General features: G+C 42.9%; 1 protein-coding gene and 1 pseudogene across 2 annotated transcripts; both read left to right on the forward strand.

Annotated features, from left to right (window-relative positions):
- The first annotated feature begins 774 nt into the window (after positions 1-774).
- Positions 775-12,589, forward strand: LOC126418971 (serine protease inhibitor I/II-like). Of its 2 annotated transcripts, XM_050086019.1 has the most exons (3): positions 836-1,046; positions 3,933-4,091; positions 12,149-12,589. In XM_050086019.1, exons 1-3 carry the CDS (start codon positions 977-979, stop codon positions 12,262-12,264), a joined length of 345 nt encoding a protein of 114 aa, XP_049941976.1. In that variant the 5' UTR covers positions 836-976; the 3' UTR covers positions 12,265-12,589. The 2 variants fall into 2 exon arrangements, 1 of the variants encoding a protein (XP_049941976.1); XR_007575919.1 differs by lacking the exon at positions 3,933-4,091 and having other exon boundaries at positions 775-1,046; positions 12,149-12,284.
- LOC126419982 (5S ribosomal RNA) lies at positions 7,104-7,221 on the forward strand (annotated as a pseudogene).
- Positions 12,590-15,031: the final 2,442 nt, after the last annotated feature.

Here is a 15,031-nt window from a genome sequence, read left to right on the forward strand (position 1 = left end):
GATATTTCCCGATATGATTTTGATGAAATGAAGTCTATCAAAATGGTTCAAATGGCTCTGAGCACTATGGGACTTAACATCTGTTGTCATCTGTCCCCTACAACTTAGAACTACTTAAACCTAACTAACCTAAGGACATCACACACATCCATGCCCGAGGCAGAATTCGAACCTGCGACCGTAGCGGTCACGCGGTTCCAGACTGAAGCGCCTAGAACCGCACGGCCACACCGGCCGGCGAAATGAAGTCTATCTATTGCCCTAAACTATGCTCAAGTTACCTATGAGAATCCCATGTAAATTCTACTAGAAGTTTTGGACATTACCGTGTTCAAACTGACAAATAGACACACAGGACGGTTTTAGAGAAAAGTTTAATTTACGATATCTTTTTCTCGTGTTCTGTAAGTTGTCAAGTTGGCTGTGAAAACCCCATGAAAATTCGCCTACTAGTTTTCGAAACTAGCGTGTTCAACCAGATTAACACGCAGACACGAAGGTTTTTAGTTTATTATTAGTATAGATGAGAGGCAGTCATTCTTTCCTGTCTCAGTACAAGAACCTAACAGATCAGAAAACACTAATCACGTTTCTCAGTACCTTCTGCGGCGCACTTTACAGTGGAATACAGTGTTTATATGCACATGTAGTTGTAGGCATTAGCTATTATCCAGCGAGTACTTCGAAGTGACGGCGCTGTTACGTAATCCAGCTGCATGACATTAGCTTCAGAAGCAATGGGTTGCTCTCCTTGGCCTGAAGCCAGTATGTTGAGTTAAGTAGCTGGATGCGGAAATGCCTGTCCTGCAGCAAACAACAACGGGGGGACTTTTCGGTTCTACACGCACTTGACCTTCACGGCTGCGACTTGGGAGGAGAAGCAAGGTCGTGCCGGACGAGCAGCAGCTGGCTTTTAAAACGGCGCCTCCGCGCCTCCTGAGACAACAGACGACTCACAGTATCCGACGCAGCCACCATGGTGTCGAGAACCGCCGCGCTCGCCGTGCTCGTCGTGGCGCTAGTGTTGCTAGCCTGCTGCAACGCAGGTAGGTCTTACGCTACATGTTAATCTCAGTCGGGTCTCGTGGTAAAGCGCACTCCTCGACACCCAAAGGACACGGGATAGAAAAACCTGTCAGCCCACGTAATATTTCGATTTGACTTAGCGGTTACCTGTGACCGTTCAGTTTCCACGCTAAACCCCAGTGCGATTACGGGGTATGTTAGGGGCGTCCAGTTGAAAGACATGCCAAGTCATTGAACCGTGTGGAATTAATATTAAAAATACTATACAGCGTAGCATATACGACACACGGTAATTTCCGAGGGATGGGGGATGTTTCGTACATTATTCGTACTGTCCTTGTTCTTTTTCGCCTTCTTCTTCACTTCATGAAGTGCTTTTATGACATGTTCTATCTTAACTGAAACCATGCGTTCCTCAGTCGTCCTACATTTCTGCTCCTTTAACTAATCTGTCTTCCCCCGTCTGGTGCTACGTTGTTTCCATTCCACACATCCTTGCTTAGTTTCTTCACAGTGTATATTAAGCTCTTTCTTTGTAATTTTTTTTTTTTTTTGTACTTGAGCTCTGAAGATACATTCTTCAACGTTCCTTAAATATTTTATTATATCCGACTGTATTCTTCTCTTTCCTTTCGTATTTAATACATGAAATTCGCTTTGATATATTGGAATAGTGATAGCCACTACTGTGTAATATTTTAACTGTGGTGTCACCACCAGACACCACACTTGCTAGGTGGTAGCCTTTAAATCGGCCGCGGTCCGCTAGTATACGTCGGACCCGCGTGTCGCCACTATCAGTGATTGCAGACCGAGCGCCGCCACACGGCAGGTCTAGAGAGACGTCCTAGCACTCGCCCCAGTTGTACAGCCGACTTTGCTAGCGATGGTTCACTGACAAATTACGCTCTTATTTGCCGAGACTATAGTTAGCATAGCCTTCAGCTACGTCATTTGCTACGACCTAGCAAGGCGCCATTATCATTTGCTATTTATCTTGTGATGCATGTACCGTCAAGAGCGATGTTCACCAATTATGGATTAAAGTTAAGTATTCCAGAAGCTACGTACCTTTTTTGCTAGTCTCAAGACATTGTCCTGTTCCAGACCTCACGCCAGCCTGCGTGAGCTTAACGCGTGCCTTTCGGCTACCCGTCACAGTGGATTGGCTGTCTTGCCAGTCCACAAAATTAACTTTGTAGCCTTCGTTGTCTTGGCATCAACTCTTCTGTGCATTGTTGCCTTGCCGCCAACTCTTCCGTGTGTTGAGCCATCATCTGAAATTTATTTAATTTATTAATAGCTGAAAAGCTGACACCTGTTCCTTTGATTGTTAATTAGTGCTATTTTGAAGCACAGTGGAAATTTTACTTTGAGGGCCATTTCTTCAACATTTTTAAACAAAGGTTCCTAGATACTTGATTAGTTATTCAACCAGATCTTATCATTGCCGTCAGAGCTTCTCTTACATTACACCAGGGTTTCATACATGCAGTACCTTACATTATAGTTCCCTAAGGAAATCACTATGAGAACTAGTATTAAAATGATCTGAAATGATCTGAAGTGGCAGTATGAGTTAATTATGCCGACTATGAATTAATAGAGTTAATACATGCATTACTTATACTACTGCAGCTGAGGCCACTAATAGTGACAATAATAATAATAATAATAATAACTTGTAAGAACCCTGCTGGATCGTGCGATGCATTTAGTCTTTTTTCCATCTTCCACATGGCTCACATTTTGTCTGTGGGCTATTTTTCTTTTTTCAGTCTAGTTGGTTCTCTTTCTTTTGGAACATCATTCTCTGCGTGTACTACCAAACAATTCCTCCTCTGACTGAACAGATTCCACTGCTTCGATCTGAGATTTCCCAGGTCCTGGTCCAACATGTCATAATCTTGTGTGAAAATCTCTTTATTGGTAGTCTTTGAACACGTCTATGAATTTTAAATATTCGTTTGCTGGCAGGCACCTTTCAGTTTCTTTGCGGGATTCCAGTCGCAATCAGCAAAGGGTAGACCTCACAATCCTTTCCTCACAACACGATGTTGTGCGGATCGCCTTTGCTGTGGGAATTAAAGCTTCGTTTGCGTAGATAGGCTCATGTTTGATAACCGTGCTGTCGAGTCTAGCCTTTCTATGTGTAGAGATGCACTTCTTGATACACACACACTGATCAGCCAGACATATGACGACCGACCTTTTATCGGTATAAACCCGTCCAGGCGGCTCGGCCGTTGTGACCGAGCGGTTCTAGGCACTTCAGTCTGGAATCGCGCGACCACTACGGTCGCAGTTTCGAATCCTGCCTCGGGCATGGATGTGTGTGATATCCTTAGGTTAGTTAGGTTTAAGTAGTTTTAAGTTCAAGGGGACTGATGACCTCAGATGTTAAGTCCCATAGTGCTCAGAGCCATTTGAACCATTTTTGCATGAACCCATCTAGTTGAAATCAGCGACATTTTGGATAATAGGGATGAAATCATCTTCCAAAATCTTCATGTACCGTTTGGTAATCACCGTGTCATCAAGGAATATCTTACCGATTATTCAGTGACTGGACATTGCACACCACACAGTCACCCGCTGAGATTTCTCGCATACCAAATCCCATCGCGCCCTGCGGCCAGCCGTGTAGTTTCAACGTCGTAAAGCAAACCGTTCAGAAGTCATGACTTTATTTCATATACTTCAATAATAGTCACCCTGCAAATACTCGAGCAACGCCTGGCTTACCCACTACTGCTGTATAAATCTGTGTTGCAGTTCGTCGACGGTTGTTCTCCAAATCTGCTGTTGACAGATAATGGTTCCCAAGCAAAGAAATTATAATAAATTTATCGTGCCTGAAACACGTCTCGCCACATTTATGTTTTCCATAACTGTCGTTTTCGTAGACCCTGCAGCTCCTGAAACGAAAGTTCGCGTGAGGCGCGCTGAGAAAAGGTGCACGCCAAACACGACGTTCAAGAAGGACTGCAACACGTGCTCCTGCAACGAGTATGGGACAGCCGCTGTGTGCACTCTGAAAGGCTGTCTGTCGCGCTCTACCAGGGGTGAGTCACCTGCCTTCCTCCTCCCTCACAACTAGACTACCAGCCTGTTACACATCAATGTCAATCGCCACATAGATTTCTTGGGCGTCTTGTAACTATGCATTGCTGAGGTCGGTATTGCAGAACTTATTTGACCACTCTGGACCAATCCATTTGTTTCATGTGTTTTTCCCAGTTAAGTTTACAATTTTCTGTCCTATCCTCTAAATTAAAATTACCTGACTGTTGCGAATACGTACAAGAAGAGAACAGAATCTTTTTTAAATATTATACTATAGAAAAATACTGAAGATTAGATGGCTATATCGCGTAACTGTGTGGAGAGGCCGTATCAAATAAAAATGCGTATCACAACTTGACCAAAAGAAGGGATAGTTTGATAGATCACTTCCTGAGACTTCGACAAGTAGTTAATTTGGTGACTGGGGATAGTGTATAAGATAAGAGTTATAAAGGATCTGGTTTGCAGTAGTTATGTATAGATGAATAGATTTACAGAGGACAAATTACTGAAGAGAGTTGTGTGAAACCAGTCTTCAGACTGAAAACCAGAACAATTACTGTTGCCTAACATGTATTTGACAGGTATGATCTCACAAGCAATATCTTATGTTTCACTTTAAACTTAAAATCTTAACTGCTTTGCTTTTCCTTGTCTGTTCCTTCGTTACTTCCGTCAAGTCACTTCTATACATAACAACAGTTCCTGCTTATACTAATCTTAACGCAGTTTCCTTTTTCCTCGAGAGTTCCCACATAACTGTGAAAACTTGGCTAACACCTTTTGCGTTTAGTATTCTACGTTATTCACCGAGACAGTCCATTAATTTTGATAAATGTCTTGGAAAAGCTAATGCTTTGTAGGTTTTGTAGCTTTTGATTAGTAGCGATGTTGATTCCATTCTTCTAACGCATAGTACTTGCAAACTAGTAGGTAGTCTTTTAGATAAAAACTGAGCTGTGATTATAGGCCCGTTTATATCGCCGTTAGCAAAATATTCTTTTCTTGTGCTATTTCAAAACGTTCATTACATCAATCAAGTTTGGTTTATTTGTTTTGTCGCAATGTATCAACTTGTTGCCCCCACTACTTAGCACCGCAAAAGCATGAAAGCAGTGAACAAGATATTAGTCATCCTTATCTACAATAGTACTCAATTCTCTTGTCATAGTTCAAATATATTGCACCCCCACCCCCATTTGCCCCATGGCCACCTGTGACAAGTTGCAAATGTCTTCCACCGGCGTTTGTAAGAGACAAGTTCAGAAAAACATTGGTTTAAATGGTGAAACCATAACTGATAGTGTAGAGTGGATAATGGAACATGTTTTATGCTCAAGAATTATGGCTTTTTGAAGAACGAAAATCTCCACTATAAAAATCAATGTTCGTTTCCCAAACAGAGATCCTGCGAAAGTTAGTTCACCCTGTTTCTCAAAGAGATCCAAATTCCTGTACACAACGGAGCTCACTTTGATGCCGTGTTCCTTGACTTCAGAAAGGCCTTTGACACCGTCCACCGCTGCCGTATAGTGGGGAGCTTACCGAGTATCGGTCCAGATTTGCGACCGAACTCAAGACTTTCTCGCAGACAGAACTCCACACGTCGGTCTTAGCGGAAAAAAAATCGTCATGTGTGACGGTAGTTTCGGTCGTACCCCAAGGAAGTACGACAGGACCTTTATTGCTTAATTTGTACGTATATGATCTATCAGAATGCGTAGTAAGCTGTTTAACATTGCTCGCAGATGATGAGGTTGTGTGTAAGAAAGTAGCAACGCCAGATGATAGTATCGATTTGCAGATAAATAGAGATGTACTGCGCACTCTGCACATGACATAGAGATTTATGATGTCTGATGACTCATGAATGGTGCAGGCACTGGAAGTTGACCCTGAACCCAAATAAATATGGTTCAAATGGCTCTAAGCCCTGTGGGACGTAACATCTGACGTCATCAGTCGCCTAGCCTTTGAACTACTTAAACCTAACTAACTTAAGGACATCAGACACATCCATGCCCGAGGCCGCAAATAAAAGTAACATATTGAACGTACGTACGAGAATAGGCCCACTACTGTGTAACTACACTAATGATGAGAAATTGCTCGAAACAGTATCTACAGTAAAATACCTAGCAGCAACTATCTAGAGTGACCTTAGGGGAATGGCCACATAAAATAAATTGTGGAAAGAACACATGCCACACTAAGACTCACAGGATGAATCTCAATGAAATGTAACTCATCCACGAAAGAAGATGCTTACAAGGTGCTTCTTCGGTAGATTCTCGAGTACTGTTCACCAATCTGGGATCCTTACCAGGTAGGACTGAGAGAAGATGTACACAAGATCCAACGAATAGCAGTGCCTTTCGTAACGGGTTCCTTTGGTCGGCGAGAGAGCGCTACAGAGATGCTCAACAAACTCCAATGGCAAACTCTACGAAGAAGGCGTTGTGCATGACGGAGAGGTTTACTGTTGAAATTTCGAGACGGTACTTTCCGGAAGAGTCGGACAAGATATTAATTCCTCCCGAGTACATTTCTCAATACAACCACAACGAGAAAATTCGAGAAATTAGAGGTAAGGCAGAAACGCTTGCGGACTATCATTCTTCCCACACTCCGTTCGCGAGTGGGACAGGGAATGGGAGATCAGTTATTGGTAACAGAAGTAACCTCCACCACATACCACCAGGTGGCTTCTGAAGACTCATGTAGATGTAGATCGTTTTGGAAACATCGAATGCCGATATTTTGTCTTAAACATCGGTGTTAAACGAGTTTTCAGAGACTTCAGTATCTGCAACTATCCGCAAATCCCGTAGCCACCGATTTTTTAAGCAATCAGATCCTTTGTATACAACAGTTCCACACATCTGATTACTCACAAATAGTTAATGTGTGAAATAATTTATTTATGACGTTATGCTTGTAAGCTTTTTTAAATCTGTTGGAAGTTGCCGAGTGCTCTCATTATTAAACACAGTATGAGTTTAGACTGAGAGGGCGACGGCCTTGCCGCAGTGGATACACCGGTTCCCGTGAGATCACCGAAGTTAAGCGCTGTCGGGCGTGGGCGGCACTTGGATGGGTGACCATCCGGGCCGCCATGCGCTGTTGCAATTTTTCTGGGTGCACTCAGCCTCGTGATGACAATTGAGGAGCTACTCGACCGAATAGTAGTGGCTTCGGTCAAGAATACCATCATAATGACCGGGAGAGCGGTGTGCTGACCCCACGCCCGTCCTATCCGAATCCTCCACTGAGGATGACACGGCGCTCGGATGGTCCCGGTAGGTCACTCGTGCCCTGAAGACGGAGTGCTTTATGAGTATAGACTGAATAATTAGCTGTCCGTTTTCAGCAAGAGCTACTTTCACGTATCTCAATGTCAATGACGCCATATCTGCTGAACTACGACCCGTCCAGTGGTATAAATTTGTGGTACATTCAGCGCTATCTGTGGATACTGTCTGCAAGGCGTGTTGCGGACAGATTTCGAACTGTAAAGAAATAATAAACTAAAAAGTCGTAGCTCATACCGATGTTTTACTACCTTTCATCGTTCTCTGGCGGCGTATCACCGAGAAAAAGTTCCGAAAACGTTTGAAATTATGTGTACAGTTTGTTCAAAGTCGCCAAGTGATTTCATTCTCAAATGCTGGTAATTTGTGTGCCGTGAGTTATACTACCTCACGACATAAACACAGTTCCCACGCCGAGGTGACAAAAGCCATGGGTTGCAATGTGCACATTTACAGATGGCGGTGATATTGCGTATACAAGGTATAAAAGAATATTGCTCTGGCGGCGTCGTCGACTGTTATCAGGTGATTCATGTGCAAATGTTTCCGATGTGATTATGGCCATACGATGGGAATTAACGGGTTTTGAACGGGGAATGATAGTTGGAAGTAGACGCAGGGGACATTCCATTTCGGAAATCGTTAGGCAGTTCAATACAGAGAGATCCACAGCGTCAAGAGTGTACAGAGAATACTAGATTTCAGGTATTGCCTCTCACCACGGACAACGCCGTGGCCGACGGCCTTCACTTGACGAGCGAGAGCAGTGCTAGCAGACAAGCAACACTGCGTGAAATAACCGCAGAAATCAATATGGTACATAATCGAACGTATCCATTAGGACAGTGCGGCTATGACAAGAAGACGACCGACACGAATGGCTTTGCCAACAGTATATCGCCTGCGGCGTCTCTCTTGAACTCGTGCCCACCTCGGTTGGACCCCAGACGACTGGGAAACTGATTTCTGGTCAACTCAGTCCTCATTTCAGTTGGTAATAACTGATGGATCCAAGTTGTTCACAAGGCACAGTGCACGCTGGTGGTGGCTGCACAATGGTGTGGGCTGTGTTTGCATGGAACGCACTGGGTATTCTGGTCCAACTGACACGATCATTGGCTGGAAATGATTACGTTCGGCTACTTGTTTCCAAACAACGGTGGAACTTTAACGGATGACAATGCGCAACGTTACCGGGCCACAATTGTTGGCGATTGGTTTGGAGAACATTCTGAACAATTCGACCGGATGATTTGGCCACCGATATTGCCCGACATTAATCCCAACGAGAATGTATGGTACATAATCGAAGGGTCAGTTCATGCACAAAATCCCGAATCGTCAACACTTTGGCAATTATGGACGGCTATAGGGGCAGCATGGGTCAATATTTCGGAAGGAGATATATTTCAACAAATTGTTTTGTCCATGCCACGTGGAGCTACGCTAGGCAAAAGAAGGTCCGACACGATTTTAGGAAATATCCAGACTTTTGTCACATCGGGGTATATCTAATAGTTCTCTTACTGTATTTTACCTTTATCATACTGATTATACCCCTTAATGATTAGAGTATGACTCTCTCTTCTCAGCGATCACAGGCCCTGTTGACCACGCGCTGCACCAACGATCTGCTTCCACCGCCTTCTATCTCTCGCAGTCTCTCTCCACCCTGCGGAAATTCCTGATGCTGCGATGTCTTTCTCTATGTCAACTTTCCACATTGTACGAGGTCGGCCCAATGGTCTCCTCGCCTGGAGAGTTCCTTCAAATGCTTTCTTGGTGATTCTGTTGTTTTCTATTCTAGCCACATGTCCAGCCCATTGTGGTCTCCTACTTTTTAATTTATGGATGATAGTGGGTTGCTTCATTAACTGATAAATTTCATTGTTCTTTCTCCACACGATATTCTCCAATACATGTCCCCAGATTTTTCTCATTACCTTTCTTTCAAAAACATTCAGTTTCTCTCTTTCATTCTTTGTAAACGTCCAGCTTTCTGAACCGTACAGTACTATGTGGCAAATGAAAATGTTGTACATCTCTGTGGTGACTGACAAAGCTTTACTTTTGATTGGGTTGCCCAGTGAATACAGATATCTTGACCCTGATGGTACTCTTTGTTTATATGTAATGTTACGATATTTTTACTGGTGAAACGTGATCCAAGATATTTAAACTGAAGTACATTTATGGATTTAGAATGTTGGTCAATTTCAAAGTAAGGGTTTGGGTTTATGACTCGACCTATTTCTGTATATTCTGTTTTATTTTGGTTAATCAAAAGCCCCATTTGCCTGGCACTGTGCCTGGGAGATCTGTACATGTCTTACAGTTCTTCTTCAGTTACGCTCAGCAACACTATATCATCTGCATAAGCCAGGAGCTTTACTTCACTGGTTTCGAATCGGAGACCATTGTATGGATGTAAATTACTCTTCCGAAGCCCTTTCTCTAATGCAAGGTTGAAGAGGTCATATGAAAGAGTGTCTCCTTGTTGCAAGCCTGTTTTAATTGGAAACTTCACTGCTGCCTGGGAGCAATCCACGCACAGTTGTATCATCCTAATGATTTTACTGGGTGTATTAAATTCTCGTAATGTGTTGTAGAGGCTACTCTGTGGATGCTGCCATAGGCTCACTGGAAGTCAATGAAGAGACAGTGGATGTTTTTGTTAAATTCCCAGTATTTCTCAAAGATTTGTAATACAGTAAACAAATTATCAGTTGTGGAACAGTCTGTTCGATATCCAGCCTGGTAATCTTGAACAATGTGTTCTACTTAAGGTTTAAGTTTTTTCCAGAACGATAATTGACAGCATGTAGTATGTTATGTTTAGCAAACTGATTCCTCTGTAATTTCCACATTCCATTCTGTTTCCTTTCTTGTGTATGGGACAAATTATTGCAGTTTTCCAATCTTTAGGCAGTGCTTCAGTTTTCCAGATCATTGTGATAAGGTTATAAATTTCTTTGTGTAGTTTGCTTCCGCCTTCTTTTAACATCTCTGCGATATCTGGTCCTCGCCAGCAGCCTTGTTGTTTTTCAGCTTCTGAATGGAGTGTATCACTTACTGTTCTGTGATTCTACATTCGTCATTATTAATACTGTCACCCTCAGACATTGCGCAATTGAAGGTTATGTGCGGATCAGTGCAATTTAACATTTCTGAGAAATACTCTTTCCGTCTATCTAGGATATCTTCCAGCTGCGTTAGCATATTTTGATTTTTATATTTTATGAGTAGGTTTTCACTTTGATAACCTCTCTTACTTGTCTTTGTATACTGAAACAACTTCTTTGAGTTTCCATTCCTGCTTTCCACTTCTATAGATTCTAGGACTCCAGTTAGATATTTTCTTTTCTCTGTTCCTAGAACTCTTGCTGGTTCTCTTCTAAACGCCTTGAAGGTCTCGCTCCTGTCCTCACTCTCCTTATTATACAACCACAGCATCCTGGTTTCTTTCCTCTTTCCCACTGCTCTCTGACACTTTTCGTTGAACCATTTCTCTTTCTTCTTTTTCCTTCCCAGGGTTTTTCTGCTGCATCTATTACTACAGTCTTTATTCTTTCCCGAGCCTTCCCGACACTATTTTCCTCCTCAGCTTCTTCCAACGCTGTAAATCGGTTATTTATTTCATCGCATAGGTTCCTTTAACAGACAGTTCCTTCAGTCGTTCGATGTGGTGGGGCTTTTCGTTGTTGATTCCAAATAACCTTGATTTAAGTCTTTCCCGGCACTAGGAAATGATCTGAGCCAAATTCAGCTCCTCTGTACATTCTCACATCTCTTACAAATGTAGTGCAACGTTGATCGGTCATAACATGGTCAATCTGATTTACTGTTTTGCCATCTGGAGAACACCATGTATTTCTGTTTGTTTCTCTGTAAGGGAACATCGTCGAGCAAATTCTCATATTCTTTGACAGTGCAAAATTGATCATTTTTAATCCATTTTCGTTTGTGGTCGAGTGCTTGCTACGTTTTCCTACTGTGGGGATGAACATATCCTCTTTACGTATTTTTCCACTGAAGTTCCCTAGGATAGTTCTCACATTTCTTGTTGGAATACTTTCGACTACTCACTCTAATTCTTCATACTACTCACCTTTCCAATCCTCAGTTGACTCCGCAGTCCGTGCATTGACACTTATAAATGTTATGTGGTACCACTGCTGTTTGATTGTTATGTGAGATGGTCTTTTGTTAATGGGATGGAATTCCTAAACCCGATTAACAATCCTTTTCTTAACAGCAAAACCAGTACCAAATTGATGATGTTTTTCATCTCCCCCATAAAATTCTCTAGAATCCGTCTGGCTGTAAATATGGCATCTATAGCTGATCTTCCTGGTCGAAATGCTTGTTGTTCTTCTCTTAATTGTGATTCTATCTTATTCCTGATTTTCTGTAAAATTATCTTTCCGTAAATCTTCATGCAGTTGCACAGTAGTTCTATTCCTCTGTAATTCTCACAGGGCGCCTTGTTATCTATCTTAAAGACAGGTACAGTAATTGTCTTTGTTCAATAATCACGAATATTTGTGTATATCCATACAATCCTCATTACTGTACACGGCTACTTTTCATACGGCGACTAATTTCAAAGAGTATGTTATGGAGCCCTCAGGAAAGGAGCAAGTAAGGGAACCTCCTGCTGGGGAAGTAGTATCTGTGAAGACGCTCCTGTACTGGCCTCCAGTTGACGTCGCTCCTGCTGACCCTCGCCGTTCTCTTGGTTCCAGCCGCGGCGTGTACTCCGGGCACGACCTACAAGGAGCAGTGCAACGTCTGCCGCTGTGGCCCAGACGGCAGGTCCGGCGCCTGCACCAGGAAGGCCTGTCCTCCGGGAAGCTACTGAGTGGCGGCCGCGCACGCGGGGGAAACCGCTAATCGACGGGGCTCTCTTACCTGAAGCTAGAACTATACAGCAAGATGAACCAAGCAGTGCGTGATGCGATCGTCTGGTAGGACTATAACATCATATACGACGCATCCAGGGGCTAACGAGACGAAGTGACAAGCTGATAAAAGATAGATGTACCTTTATTTTGTTATACCAACGTAATACGAAGAGCATGCGACTGTTGAATGTTGTTTCTCTCTGTTATTTATTGAAATAAGAAATCTCAACAAACATATAAAACTGTAAAAATTAAGAAAAATTAAATTACAGTTCTTTTTAATTTGGAAATAATTATTTTTTATGAAAATCTAGGAAATCCTACAATTCCTTGCAACTGCTAAATATGTCCAGGGATCAGACATACGTCCTAATCTCCGCCTGCCCCCTCTCTCTATCCTTCTCCTCCTGCCCCCTCCTTTCGTCCCTCCCTTCCTCCTATTCCTCCTCCTCCTCCTGTACTACTACTACTACTACTACTACATGTCCTCCTCCTCCTCTTCCCCACTCTGTCCATCACTTCCCCCCCCCCCTCCCATTCCCTGTACTTCTCTTCTCCCACACTATATCCATCTCCTCCCTCATCTCCCTATCATTATCCTCCTTCCACTTCTCTATATCCATTTCCTCCCATCTTCTTTGTCCAACTTCTCCTATCCTCCCTCTCTTTGATCTAATTTATTGTTACTGCAAACGGAATCTTGACATCACTTCCCCCCCACTCCCATTCCCTGTACTTCTCTTCTCCCACACTATATCCATCTCCTCCCTCATCTCCCTATCATTATCCTCCTTCCACTTCTCTATATCCATTTCCTCCCCCCTTCTTTGTCTAACTTCTCCTATCCTCCCTCTCTTTGACCTTATTTATTTCTCTCTGTTATTTATTGAAATAAGAAATCTCAACAAACATATAAAACTGTAAAAATTATGAAAAATTAAATTACAGTTCTTTTTAATTTGGAAATAATTATTTTTTATGAAAATCTAGGAAATCCTACAATTCCTTGCAACTGCTAAATATGTCCAGGGATCAGACATACGTCCTAATCTCCGCCTACCCCCTCTCTCTATCCTTCTCCTCCTGCCCCCTCCTTTCGTCCCTCCCTTCCTCCTATTCCTCCTCCTCCTCCTGTACTACTACTACTACTACTACATGTCCTCCTCCTCCTCTTCCCCACTCTGTCCATCACTTCCCCCCCCCCCTCCCATTCCCTGTACTTCTCTTCTCCCACACTATATCCATCTCCTCCCTCATCTCCCTATCATTATCCTCCTTCCACTTCTCTATATCCATTTCCTCCCCCCTTCTTTGTCCAACTTCTCCTGTCCTCCCTCTCTTTGACCTTATTTATTATTACTGCAAACGGAATCTTGACTGCAAATAGAATTCAAAATGAATGCATAAATCGGTACTAGAGAGACAATTCCAGCTGCTGGAGGTATGAGGATGACAGCTTTAATGACAATATTTCGCATGATCTTAATCTACGAACAGGTAGGATTATACGAACAGGTAGGATTATAAAGTTAGCCAATAACTCAACTGTTGTGGCGTAACAAGCTTGCTACGCCACACTGGGAAGGGAGCCGAAAGAAAGGCACGCGTACACACACGCCGACTGGCGTCAAGTCTGGAACAGGATAACTATTGAATGGTAGCAAGAAAAGTACGTAGCTGCTTTATACTTAACTTTTATTCTTTGATGAATACAGCGTTCTTCTTGAGACATTTATACGATAACTCTCAAACTAGGTAAGGCTAATGGCGCCTTGCTAGGTCGTAGCCATGGACTTAGCAGAAGGCTGTTCTGTCTCTCGGCAAATGAGAGGGAGGCTTCGTCCGTATTGTCGCTAGCAATGTCGTCCGTACAACTGGGGCGAGTGCTCTGTATATCGAGACCTGCCTTGTGGTGGCGCTAGGTCTGCGATCACACAGTGGCGACACGCGGGTCCGACATGTACTAAATGGACGGCGGCCGAATTAAGCTACCACCTAGCAAGTGTGGTGTCTGGCGGTGACACCACATCAACTTTCCTGTTTTCTGCTAAAGAGGACTGTGAAAAGAAAAACAAGAACTTAGATTTTAAAAGCACAGCGTAGCATGTTCATTCTCGCAGTCGATTTAACGGAATGTGTTCGTAGTGCGGGGTGTAACAGAGGGAAATTTACGACATGGGTTGCAGGACGCAGGGTTGCGGGGTGTAACACAGGGAAATTCACGACATGGGTTGCAGGACACAGGGTAATGGAACTAAAAGCGCACAGGAATTCATAAACTATAACTATAGGAATTCGACTGCGAGAATGTATCACAAAATCTGACTGCGGGAAAGTAATTTGAAAGTGCCTATCTGGTTCCCCGTCTGTTTAAACATTCTTAATGGCAAGAATACTTTCTGAATTCAACATTGTGAATCATTACACTTTTAAACTGATAAACCTGCCCTGGAAAATCTCAATGTTCCTTCTTTTATTATTTAATTTTGGCTCACCTGTTGCACATCGGAAATACAGACATACTGGTCTTGTCTTGAAAGTGCGTCTCATATGCTAAGCTAGTTTCTGAGAAGCGCTTGGGGTAACGCGTTTTTTTAAAAAAAGGCAGAGTATACTTAGTTCATGACAAATCTGAATAAGTAAAAATAATAACTCATATTTTGTAATGGACTATGGGTGCGGACAAATTATGACCGGAAATGTAATTAGTATTCTGATTAGAAA

Source organism: Schistocerca serialis, chromosome 9, assembly GCF_023864345.2.
Source record: "Schistocerca serialis cubense isolate TAMUIC-IGC-003099 chromosome 9, iqSchSeri2.2, whole genome shotgun sequence".
In the NCBI taxonomy this organism is placed as follows: Eukaryota; Metazoa; Arthropoda; class Insecta; order Orthoptera; family Acrididae; genus Schistocerca; species Schistocerca serialis.